The sequence below is a fragment of the Zootoca vivipara genome, chromosome 14 (genome assembly GCF_965207765.1).
Source record: "Zootoca vivipara chromosome 14, rZooViv2.hap1.1, whole genome shotgun sequence".
Lineage (NCBI taxonomy): Eukaryota > Metazoa > Chordata > Lepidosauria > Squamata > Lacertidae > Zootoca > Zootoca vivipara.
The window spans coordinates 30,862,140-30,874,264 of NC_142597.1; the positions used below are offsets into that span (position 1 = coordinate 30,862,140).

Here is a 12,125-nt window from a genome sequence, read left to right on the forward strand (position 1 = left end):
ACATCTTGCTTCCTCTAATCACTTGCTTAGCGACGTCTACAGGGTTCTTCATAGCAGGGGGTTCGACTAGAGGAACATTTGGTCTCCTTCCAACTCTAGAATCCTATGATAAAACAGGCACCTCTGTGCGCTTCCAAGTTATAATCCGTTTATTCTGCAGTGTTCTGCAGCTCAGCCTCCCACAATCTGGTACCCTCTGGATGTGGCTGGACTCGAACTCCCATCACCCTCCCTGGAACATTTGCAGGGAAGGGTGACCCAGACGATGAAGGGTCTGGAAGCCAAGCCTTTTACGGGGAACAGCTGAGGGTGTTGTTGGGCATGTTGAGCCTGGAGAGGTGAAACAAGACCCCTCTTCCAATATCTGAAGGGCTGCCACATGGAAGACCGAGCAAGCTTATTTCCTGCTGCTCCAGAGGGTCAGACCCGAAACAATGGATTCAAATGGCAGGAAAGGAGATTCCAGCAAAACATTACAAAGAAACTTTCTGACAGTAAGAACAGTTGGACAGAGGAACAGGCTCCCTTGGAAGGTGGTGGACTCTCCTTGGTGGGAGGTTTTTATAGAAAGGTTGGGTGGCCTTCCGTTGGTTACAGCACAGTGCTGATAAAGCCAAAGTTGTAGGTTCGATCCCCACGTGGGACAACTGCATATTCCTACATTGCATGGGGGTTGGACTAGATGATCCTCAGAGTCCAACTCTATGATTCTGATATAGAGCTGTAACTCCTGCATTGCAGGGGGTTGACCCTTAGGGTCCGACCACATGTGAAAGATACCAGGTTGGGGAAGGCGCCTTTGCTTCAAACTTGCAGCAGCATCAATTCAGCCCTTCCTAAACCTCATTTTTCTAGAGGCTCCTCCCCAGAACAAAAGCAGGGATCCGGTCTCTCCACGGGAGAAAAGATCTGTGTCCTTTTGGGAGGAAGCACCTTCAGAGCTCTGCTTTTTCGCTCCCAGTTGCTGGGGGCGGCTGCTCGGCAAGGTTGGCAGCACACCGGAAGCTCAGGTTGTCCGAGGCCGAGTCTGGAGTGTTCCCCATCCTAAGGAGCGAAAGGGGGAAAGGTTAGTTCCTGAGAAGCTGCTTCATACTTAGTCAGCCCACCAGCCCACGTCGCTCAGTACTGTTGGCACTGACTGGCAGCAATGGCTCTCCAGGGAGTCTTTTCTCAGTGCTACTTAGGCCGCTGGGACCTTCTGCATGCTAGGCAACTGCCCTCCCCCGAGCTCACAGCCCTTCCTTTGAAGGTCCCTAGTCCTCATGAAGGGACCCAGGTGGCGCTGTGGTTAAACCACTGAGCCTAGGGCTTGCTGATCAGAAGGTCGGCGGTTCGAATCCCTGTGACGGGGTGAGCTCCCGTTACTTGGTCCCAGCTCCTGCCAACCTAGCAGTTCGAAAACATGTCAAAATGCAAGTAGATAAATAGGAACCGCTACAGCGGGAAGGTAAACGGCGTTTCCATGTGCTGCTCTGGTTTGCCAGAAGCGGCTTTGTCATGCTGGCCACATGACCTGGAAGCTATACGCCAGCTCCCTCGGCCAATAATGCGAGATGAGCATGCAACCCCAGAGTCGGTCACGACTGGACCTAATGGTCAGGGGTCCCTTTACCTTTACCTTTAGTCCTCATGAACCTAAATCAAGGGCTCTACAAGAGGATCAGACAAATTCATAGGAATATAAGAAGCTGCCGTCAACAGAATCAAACCATCAGGTCCATCTAGCTCAGTACTGTCTACAGTACTGACTGGCAGCAGCACTCCAGTGTTGCAACCCCTAAGTTCTTCATCCCTGTTAGAATCAGTGTTATTTTACTCAGAAGTAAGCCCCACTGACTGCAATATGGACTACTGTCAAGTGAGTGTGGCTTAATACTTCGGCGAGAAATATCGCCCGTGCCTTTTTAAAAACCATTCCCACAAAAGCAAAATTTCAGATTTAGATTGTGAAACCTGTTACGACTGTCAAGATTCAGAAAATGGGAGTCCGTTTCGGACAGCTGAGACATTTAGTTTTCGAAATGAGTGCTAAATATTAATGGGTGGAGCAGGTGGGTGGGGCGATGCTAATGAGGAGCCCAAGGGCCAACCTACCTTGTTGTAAGCTGAGCCTTGTGATTGGCTGATCCGTCCACCGTGTCAATCCAGGAGGCTCCCCGCAGAACACGCATCCCTTGAGCAGGGTGGCGGACCCCGGTAGGCCCCTCTGGACTATACTCTGAGTCTGTCCATTCCCAGGTATTTCCTAACAGGTCATATAACCCTGGGATACAGAGCAACATCAGTTGGTTAGGCTACTTCCTGACCTCCTAGAAGCTCACTGGGGAGGAAAATGCACTCTACACATGTTCAGGAACCAAAACTACTGTAGCTCATTGGCCAGGGCTTTTCAAGTGGGTGGGATGGCTAAAGGGAGATTCGAACCAAGTCCTGGTAACAGAGTATGGAATCACAAAAACATAGAGTTGGAAGGCCATTTAGTCCAACAGCCCCTATCTTTTGCCCAACATGGGGCTCGAACCCACATCCCTGACCTTAAGAGCCACACGCTCCACCAACTGAGCGAGCCCAGGAAGCTTTGTGGGGTCTAGAAGGAGGAGTTGCCAGTGTGGCAGAGTAGTTAAGAGTGTCAAGACTAGGATTTGGGAGACCAGGGTTCAAATCCCTCCTCGGCTGCCACGAAGATAACTTTGCCAGTCTCTGCCTCTCAGCTTAAACCTACCTCGCAGGGTCGTTGTGGGGATAAAATGGGAGGCAGAGAACCATGTGTGCCACCTCGAGCTCCTTGGAAGAAAAAGTGTGATATATCAATGCAATAAATAAACTTTCCATACCGTAGTTGTTCTGAGGAGGGAACGCAGCCACTGGGGAGACCCCATGGAAGCCGTCTTCGGCTGTGTCGACAGCAGGAAAATCACCCTGTGGGGAGAAAGGGAAGGAGCATCCACTCAATATTTGTGTGTGTCTTTGTGTTGCACAGCTGGAGTCACCAGCCCCAAAGGACATCCCAGGGCATAAGCCGATTCAGTTGTAACTAAGGGCAGCAAAACGTGAGAACTGGCCTTGAAAAAACACTCAGGACTGCGTCCGTTAAGAAGCTGCAGAAATCTGGTAATCCTTTCAGGCTAATATCTCTGATATGTTAGGATACCATACGCCCTGGGAACCTAAGACATTTCTGCTTGGTTATCCTGTTATTGCAGGAAATGATCAAAAAAATAGTGTTTCAATGTTATAGCTGCTGCTGCTAGTAATTGGGGGGTGGCAATGACTGATTTAAGCACATCCAATTGATGTGCAGCCACACATGCATCGCAGTGACTGGGAAGTGGCCAGAAAAGTGGCCTCTGCATGCTCCATCATTGCGTAAGATGACCTGGTACTAGGGTTGCCAGACTCAATAGAGGACAGGACTTCTGTGCCTTTAATTGCCCTGCTCTCTTTTGAGTCTGGAAACCTTAAAGAGAAACCAGCAGACCCTTTGCTTGGAAATTAAACAAAGGGTCTGCTGGTTTCTCTTTAAGGTTTCCAGACTCAAAAGAGAGCAGGGCAATTAAAGGCACAGAAGTCCTGTCCTCTATTGAGTCTGGCAACCCTACCTGGAACAGATTGGGGGTTGCCTGCATAGCCAAATGGATCGAGGGAAAAAAAAATATTTACAGTAACTATGATTAAGTTGACTTATTGCAAAATAATACATATAAACCAGGTTTGTTTGTATTTTTCGTAATGTTTGTAACAACAAGTTCAATGATAATGTCCAACCGTATGCTGCTTTCAACGGGCTGTAATGGTCTTTCTTTATGCGCCTTCTCTTTAGCATATTTTGTTTATTGATAATAAAAAAGGATCAGAGGTTTAGACTAGGCAGGAAGTGGTCAAGCAGCTTTTTGAGATGCAGTTGCCAAAACTGCACAGAATATTCTGTGTGGTCATGCCACAAGCTTTTTATTTTATTTCATTTGGGGGGGAAACACCTCAAAGGGATTACAAAAATGATTAAACAGCAATGTTATTGATAAGCAAAAATAACAGCAATAATTTAAGGCTTTCGAAAAGCTGAAACAACAATAGACTAAAAACAGAATTAAAATTTTCATTAGCTTTCTAAACATCTAGGCGAGCTTGTCAAAACAGAAATGTTTTTTAGCTGGCACCAAAAAGAGTCCAGCCTGCCTGATGTCAAGAGGCAGGGAGTTCCAAAGTTTGGGTGTTGCTTTGTTGCTTTCCTAAGAATCCCCGGAGGCTGGGGAGATATTGCAGTCACAGAGTCTCCTGCAGAAGGGGCCAGTCTTTGACAGCCAGCTGTGGCATAGTGGTTAGCGTGTCAGACTAGGGCCTCAGAGAGACCAGGGTTCAAATCCCCACCCCCCGCATTTAGCCATGAACCTTGCTGGGCAACCACTCTGCCTCTCAGCTTAAATTTATCTCGCAGGGCTGTTGTGAGGAACAAACGGAGAGAGAACCAGATGTGCCACCATCAAGCACCTTAGAAGAAAGCAGGATATAAATGTACTAAATAAATAGGAATCATGACAAAATACAAATGGAAGACTAGTAGGCTGGATGCCAGGTGTTTCCAGCTACAACTCTCATCAGCCGGGGGTGCCAGGCTGGGGGAAATCTGGAACCAAGGTTCCCCAAGCCCCGCTCTCCAGTTTTCCTACCTGCCAGAGGTTTGTACGGTTGGCGAGGAATTTGTTCCCCCAAGGATACAACCTGCCTGGAAAAAGATAGGGAGGGAAAAAGAAAAGGTCAATTTTTTAAAGCCTGTTTTATCCGTTCCACACACAAACACCACCTTCTCTTATCAAACCAGGCGAGCAGGAAAGGGTGATTTTAATCCTACCCTTAAAATGCTAAATTAAAACGACGGATGATGATGCAGAAGGCTCCGGGGGGAACAGCAACAGCTCAGCCTGGAAATCTTACACACACACCCCATGCCGAGAGAGAGGAGAGAGAGAGAGAGAGAGAGAGAGAGAGAGAGAGAGAGAGAGAGAGAGAGAGAGAGAGAGAGAGAGAGAGATGGTCAGAACGGTTGCCTTTGGGCTAGGGTTGCCAGACTCAATAGAGGACAGGGCTTCTGTGCCTTTAATTGCCTTGCTCCCTTTTGAGTCTGGAAACCTTACAAGAGAAACCAGCAGACCCTTTGCTTGGAAATTAAACAAAGGGTCTGCTGGTTTCTCCTTAAGGTTTCCAGACTCAAAAGAGAGCAGGGCAATTACAGGCACAGAAGTCCTGTCCTCTATTGAGTCTGGCAACCCTACTTTCGGCTAAACTTTAATTGACTCCCCGATCCTGAATCTTGTTGTGCATGTACTGCAGCCATAGACTGGGGGGGGGGGAGTCCTCCTTATGCCACACTCCCCACTTTAAACAGAGAACCCCTCATAAATCTGCCGCCCCTTGTACTGCCTATGTGGTCCTAAAAGGCCTAATTTTTCACATGGATGGAATGGGGGGGAAGTGAAGGTAAAGGGGGTGGCACAGAGAGAGGGGAGAGAAAGAAAAGGAGATAGCAAAGAGAGAGAGAAGAAAGGGGAGGAAAAAATAGCCCCTGCTCCATTTATAGGAATCCAGGGAACAAAAACAGCTGCCAGCAATAACGAAATGCTTCTAAACCTCGTTTTTGTCTCTTCCCTGTGTCCTGACAATTTTTTTGAAGCTGTTCAAAGCAAGCTTTGTCCTCAGAGGCTGGTCTCCTTGGCATAGCTGCCAAGTTATCCCTTTTTTAAGGGATTTTCCCTTATGCTGAATAGGCTTCCTCGCGAGAAAAGGGAAAACTTGGCAGCTATGCTCCTTGGACGAGGGTTTCCCCCCAAAAAAAACTTAGCCTGCTCTCCCCTGGTCTGGATACGCTCATCGGATGAAGCTGTTGCCACTGCGACCCCAGGCCCTTCGCTTACGTACTCTCCAGGCCCCCCCTGGCAGCAAACTCCCACTCCTCCTCGGTCGGCAGCCTCTTCCCTCTCCACGCGCAGAAGGCCCGGGCATCGTTCCAGCTCACGTGCAGCACCGGGAAGTCCAGCCTCTCCTTGATGCCCGATCCGGGACCTGCGGGCTAGATTGGGGTTACCTTGAGTAGGCCTTGAACCAACCCACAATATCAGTAAACAACGATGGCACAGAGCACCAGCGCACACCCAGGATGGTGGCCACTGCTTCCAAATGCAAAGCCCTTCCCACCTTAAATTTGCATAGGGCAAGATGCCCTAAGCCAGTTTCAAATGACTACCAGAGAAGCTGGTATCCCTGGATCAAGTGCATCGATTTTGTTGAGTTAATTAAACTAAAATAGTCTTAACAGGATTTTTGAGTAAATGTGCAATTAGTTGTAAGTAAATGTGCTATTAGTTGTAACTGTTTTGAATGTCACCATGTTATGATGTTCTTTAGCGGGTCATGGAAACTGTTATTCTGAGCAATGCTTTTTATAATATAAGGTAGGAGACACGGGGGGGGGGGGGGAGTTTATGGGAACTAGGGGACCTGAGAAAGTTTGAACCATAGCCCTAATCTGGGTGGTGATGGGGTGAGCTCCTCTCTGGGGCAAACACCAAACTAGCTTCTTAGTGTAGCCAAGGGAGGCGGAGGAAGTGGCTTGCATTGAAAGAGCTCCCTTCAGCGCTTTGAAGAAAAACTGATTTCTCGGGGGGGGGGGAGTTCTGTTTTGGGGAGCAATTTCCCCTCTGCAGACTTCAGAGGGGCTCCCTGTAACTGACAATCATATAACTGACACTGACAGATGGATGCAAGTTAAAGCAACCTCCCTTGAACTTTGACAAGTGTCAATCGCCTGACATCATTATGGTGTCAGGCAACTGCAATAAGAACATAAGCAGAGCCTGCTGGATCAGGCCAGTGGCCCATTTGGTCCAGCATCCTGTTCTCACAGTGGTCTCTTCTAGGAAACTTGCAAGCAGGAGCTGAGCACAAGAGAACTCGCCCCCGCTGTGGCTTCAAGCTGCTATTCAGAATCATCACTTCCTCCGACTGTGGAGGCAAAGTGTAGCCATCATGGCTAGCAGCCATCAACAGCCCTCTCTTCCTCCATGAATTTGCCTAACCCTCTTTTAAAGCCATCCAAGTTGGTGGCCATCACCGCCTCCAGTGGGAGGGAGTTCCAAAGTTTAACTATGCGCTGCATGAAACAGGACTTTCCTTTACTTGTCGCAACAGGTGGATGGTCTTGTGGGTGATGGAAATAAGGATCTGGTGTGTCAGGTTGTGAACTGTGACATTTTTATTTCTTTATTTCACGAGTTCATACATCGCTTGGTTGCACGGAAAAGCCTCAAAGCGGTCTCCAAAAATAGGCTCTATGCTGATCTGCGGGCTCCAGCTAATGGCCACTTTTTACTCCCTTTCCTTGGATGTCAATGTGAACCATTTCAGTGACATCACTCTTATAGAAGGATGAGCACCCCCTGCCCCTACGTAAGGCTCACCTGTCTCCAAAATGCTTTCTCGATAGGAAGCCACCACGGGGCAGACTAAAAGGAGGAAGAAAAGTGGGTTCAAGGCAAAAATCTCACCAGTGCTAATGCAGCCCACCTCCCCCCCCAATTACAATAATTATGCCCCCGTTTTAGGAAAAAAGTATTACTAGTGACATCATGTTCAAATATATAAAAGGATGTCATATAGAGGAGGGAGAAAGGTTGATTTCTGCTGCTCCAGAGAAGCAGACACGGAGCAATGGATTCAAGCTACAAGAAAGAAGATTCCACCTAAACATTAGGAAGAACTTCCTGACAGCAAGAGCTGTTTGGCAGTGGAATTTGCTACCAAGGAGTGTGGTGGAGTCTCCTTCTTTGGAGGTCTTTAAGCGGAGGCTTGACAGCCATCTGCCAGAAATGCTTTGATGGTGTTTCCTGCTTGGCAGGGGGTTGGACTGGATGGCCCTTGTGGTCTCTTCCATCTCTGTGATTCTATGATCACAGAAGCTTGGCCAATGGCTTGAGAGCAGGGCAAACCATGGGCAGGTAGCATCAAGCTACCCTTTCACCCAGTTTCTCCTAAAATAAGACGTAGCCATAAAATAAGCCATAGCAGGATTTTTAAGCATTCAAGGAATATAAGCCATACCCCCAAAATAAGCCATAGTGATAGGCAGTTTAACTTTGTAGGTTAAACCAGGCACCCCAAACTGCGGCCCTCCAGATGTTTTGGCCTACATCTCCCATGATCCCTAGCTAACAGGACCAGTGGTCAGGGATGATGGGAATTGTAGTCCAAAACATCTGGAGAGCTGAAGTTTGGGGATGCCTGGGTTAAACTGTACCATACTTAATTTTTTAAAAAGACACCCCCTGAAAATAAGCCATAGTGGGTTTTTTTGAGGAAAAATAAATATAAGACGGTGTCTTATTTTTGGAGAAACACGGTATATAGCATGGCACAGAAACTTTAGGATTTGGAGAGTCTCAGTTTTTGGAGAGACAACATCCAGAAACTTTGGGAGGAGGAAACATATTGTTTGCAGGAACCGGTTTGTGATGGACATTTACCCCCATGACCTAAGGCCCCACCAGGAACACTGTTCATCTTTAGGGCTGTCCCCTACCTCCAGTTTCCGTGTCACTTTCTTCTTTAGTTCTTCAGGAACAAAATCCTCAAAGACAAAGCTCCACCCATATTGCTCAGCTTCTGTTTTGTATTTCTGGTCTCTCACAAACTCCCTGTTGGCAATTGAGGTAGGTTTTCAAATCAGAAACTTAGACACAAATCCCTAGATCAGGCTCCCCCAACCTGGTGCCCTCCAGCTGTTTTGGACAACAACTCCCATCAGCCCCGGCAAAGCCTGGCTTTGATCGACTGTCCAACTTTTCTCATCCAGCACATCTGAACACCTTTCTTAACCCATTTTCTTTTTCTACCTCCTAGTGTGGTTGTTTTCCCAACCATAAGCATCCGCGGAGACTAATGAATGGGAGATCTGAGATAGCAGGATCATTAAAAAGAACCTGCTGGATCAGGTCCATGGCCCAGCAACCTGGTCTCACGCTGGCCAACCAGATGCCCTTAATGGGAAACTCGCAAGCAGGACCTGAGCCCAGGAGCCCTCTCCCCTCCTGCAGCTTCCAGCAACTGGCATTCGGAAGCATTACTGCCTCCAACGACGGAGGCAGACTATGGCCATCACAGCTAGTAGCCACTGATAGCCCTCTCTTCCTCCATGAATTCATCTAATCCTCTTTAAAAGCCATCCAAGTTAGTGGGCATCAATGCCTCCAGTGGGAGTGAGTTCCACAGTTTAACTATACACTGCATGAAGAAGGACTTTCTTTTATTTGTCCTGAATCTTCTCACATTCACTTTCACTACATGCCCATGAGTTCTATTGTTACGAGAAAGAGGGAGAAAAGCTTTTCTGTGTCCGCTTTCTCAACCTCATGCATAATTTTATAAATGTAGAAGAAAGCAGCATCGTTTTTTGGCCATCAATTACACTGGTCCTAATCTGAACACTTCCCACTGGACAGTTCTACCTGTCGGTTAAACTATATAGAACATCATATATAGCCAGTATTTGAATTTTCTCAATATCTGCTTCAGGGAAGGGCCCTCGTAGCTCAGCAGCAGAGGATGTGCTTTGCATGCAGATGGTCTCGGGTTCAAATCCCTGACATCTTCAGCCAGAGCTGGAAATATCACCCTGTTGCTGCCAGCCTGTGTAGAAAAGGCATGGGGAACGAGTTGGCAGCTTAGAAATACTCTTATAAATGAAATAAAAAATAAACTGTGTGCAGAACATGTTGAACACTCTGAGTCCTATTCATATGTCCTATTAAGATAGAAATCATTGCAATTTTGCAACACCACATCCCCACGGACCCAGGAGCACAGCCAGCCTCAAGCAAGCGTGGGATTTATGCCTTACCGGAAGTCTTTGTTGGTGACTGGATATTTGTCCATCAGGAATGGTTTGACTATCCTGAAGGCTCCGTCTCCTTTTTTACCGTCCAAGAAACCTGCACCGATTTGGAACACCCCACCAGACAGCTGCACCACACTGTCGTCTGCTGAGAGGAGGGTGTAAATCAACAAGGAATGTAAATTGTATTTTAACCTGTATTTTAACTAATTGTTTTTTTCTTTATGTCTTATTGTAATTTTACTGGTGTCAGCCGCCCTGAGCCCGGTTTCAACCGGGGAGGGCGGGGTATAAATAAAATTTTATTATTATTATTATTAAGGAGAGAAGAGTCAACACAAAAATGGTGGTTGTGATTCCTACATTTCTGCTTTTACAGGGGGTTGGACTAGATGACCCATTGGTCCCCTTCCAACAGTACGATTCTATGAAATGGTGCCTCTGCAGAAAAAATATACTGTACCTGAATTACATCAGCATCTAGCAACAGGGGGCATAATTAAATGTTAGGGCACCAGGGGGAATCATTCCAGTGCCCATTTGCAGTGGTTGAAAACAGGGAAGGGAAAGATGATGGGTAACTCAGTCTGAAATAAGTTTGATGCCTCAGTGTCCGTGTGCTCACATGTGCGTTGCACAAGCACACTTAAAGATAGGGACACCCAATGCTCCTCACCACGCTCATTAACCACAGCGATCCTAATGAAGTCATGTCTGAGCAACCCCCATTGCTGAAGGTTCAAGAATAATAATTTCTATGCAAGGTTGAAATGAAATCTGTTTCATGCATCTTCAACAAGAATGATTTATTCAAGGTTGAAATCCGTTTCATGCATGAGATGCACCATCGATAATAATATTAATACATGCAACTTTCCCAGCGGGGCAGGCAAGGCATAGGTCTACCGATGAGGAGGAAGAGACCAGCCTGGAGAAACTCTCCTGCCTGCGATCCCGAGGAGGAAGTCGGGCGGGCAGGCGGGAGACTCACCGGGCTGCTGGGAGCTGCTCCCGGCCAGCGCCCAGGCGGAGATCAGGCCCGCCCAAAGCATTCCGACGCCGCGGCGCCCCGACGCCGGTCCGGACACCATGGCAGCGGGAGCGGGAGAGACGCAAGCCGACTCCTTCGCGCGCCCAGAATTGAGTTGCAGCTGAAGGCAGCAAAGGGAACCGAGGGCAAGGCGAGGATTCACTTCCGGGGTCAGCCGAGAAAAGAGCACGTGGGAAGCTTTCTTTACGTTTTCTCCCCACACCCCCACATAAAAAATAAAACTGCGCTTCCCTGTTTTGGAAGGATTTTTTTGAAATTAATTTTATTAACTTTTTATTAACTTTCTGCTTTACGATTTCAAATAAACATTTTACAAACTGTAAAATATCCAGTGACTTCCCTTCTCCTCTTTCCATGGTTCATTTTACATATTTCCCCTGCATATTTTACTATAACCATTCAAATCAGTTTTCCACTTTTACATCCGCCAAAAATTATTTAGCTACTCTGTTGCCAGCGTTTTCAGCTTGTTATAAGAATTTTGAGGTCATATCTATATATATATAATAATTGTTCATAAAACATGTACATGAATGTACAGGCACATGTCTGAAGCAGCACAGGAAGACAGGCCTTTCTGACACCATTTTGACTCTCTCTCTGACCAGGTGTTCCTCTGCAAGGAAGAAGTGGGGTGGGGGGAACCTTCTCATTGTCTCAGGAATTAAAGTGATAATCCCTGGCATCCTGATACCTGACTGCCAGACAAAAGGGTGTGATTAACTTGGCTGGGAAACAGGGAAATGTAAATATCTCTCAATTTTGTTGATTAGGTTTTGGGGGGCAGGGGGCAGGGTCCAGACTGCTCAGATTACTGCCACCAGACCTCCCCTTTCATGATGTACCTATGATGAATCTAGGGAGGGGGGTCTTGGGCTACACCCCTTCTGTGACATATGGATGATGCTTCTGGGGGGTGGGCTGAAACCAATTTCAAATTTCTTTTTAAGGGCAAGACATCTTTGTTTGGGGTTCCTTCCTTGTTCTCCTGTGTGAGAGGAAGGACCCTGTTGCAACAGCAAAAATAAAAGTGCCTTGCTTCGTACGTCCTGGTTTGGTCTCTGTTATTTGGTGGGCAGGAGACGCTTAAATTCGTCTGCTTGCCTGGATCCTTGAGCTCTCCCTGGGTCAAGATCCATTTCTCTGGGTTCATAGGAACCAGCTTAAATTTTACAACAAGCTGTATAATTTCCA

The 12,125-nt window shown here is 47.2% G+C and overlaps 1 protein-coding gene across 2 annotated transcripts; it reads right to left on the reverse strand.

Annotated features, from left to right (window-relative positions):
• Nucleotides 1-126: 126 nt before the first annotated feature.
• On the reverse strand, nt 127-11,092 carry SUMF2 (sulfatase modifying factor 2). Of its 2 annotated transcripts, none has more exons than XM_035139516.3 (9): nt 10,872-11,092; nt 9,887-10,025; nt 8,570-8,684; nt 7,452-7,496; nt 5,914-6,064; nt 4,668-4,723; nt 2,835-2,919; nt 2,095-2,263; nt 127-1,044 (listed from the first exon to the last, which is right to left on the reverse strand). In XM_035139516.3, the coding sequence occupies exons 1-9, from the start codon at nt 10,969-10,971 to the stop codon at nt 936-938; spliced, it is 969 nt and encodes a 322-aa protein (XP_034995407.1). In that variant the 5' UTR covers nt 10,972-11,092; the 3' UTR covers nt 127-935. The 2 variants fall into 2 exon arrangements, with proteins under 2 accessions (XP_034995407.1, XP_034995406.1); XM_035139515.3 differs by having other exon boundaries at nt 9,887-10,028; nt 10,872-11,082.
• Between the last annotated feature and the right edge of the window lie 1,033 nt (nt 11,093-12,125).

Coding starts and splice junctions, on each gene's coding strand:
- SUMF2 (XM_035139515.3), bottom strand. CDS start 10,971: ATGGTGTCCGGACCGGCGTCGGGGCGCCGCGGCGTCGGAATGCTTTGG. Junction 7,497..8,569: donor AAGTGACACGGAAACTGGAG/GTAGGGGACAGC, acceptor TCCTCCTTTTAG/TCTGCCCCGTGGTGGCTTCC. Junction 2,264..2,834: donor CCCTCCTCAGAACAACTACG/GTATGGAAAGTT, acceptor TCTGTATCCCAG/GGTTATATGACCTGTTAGGA.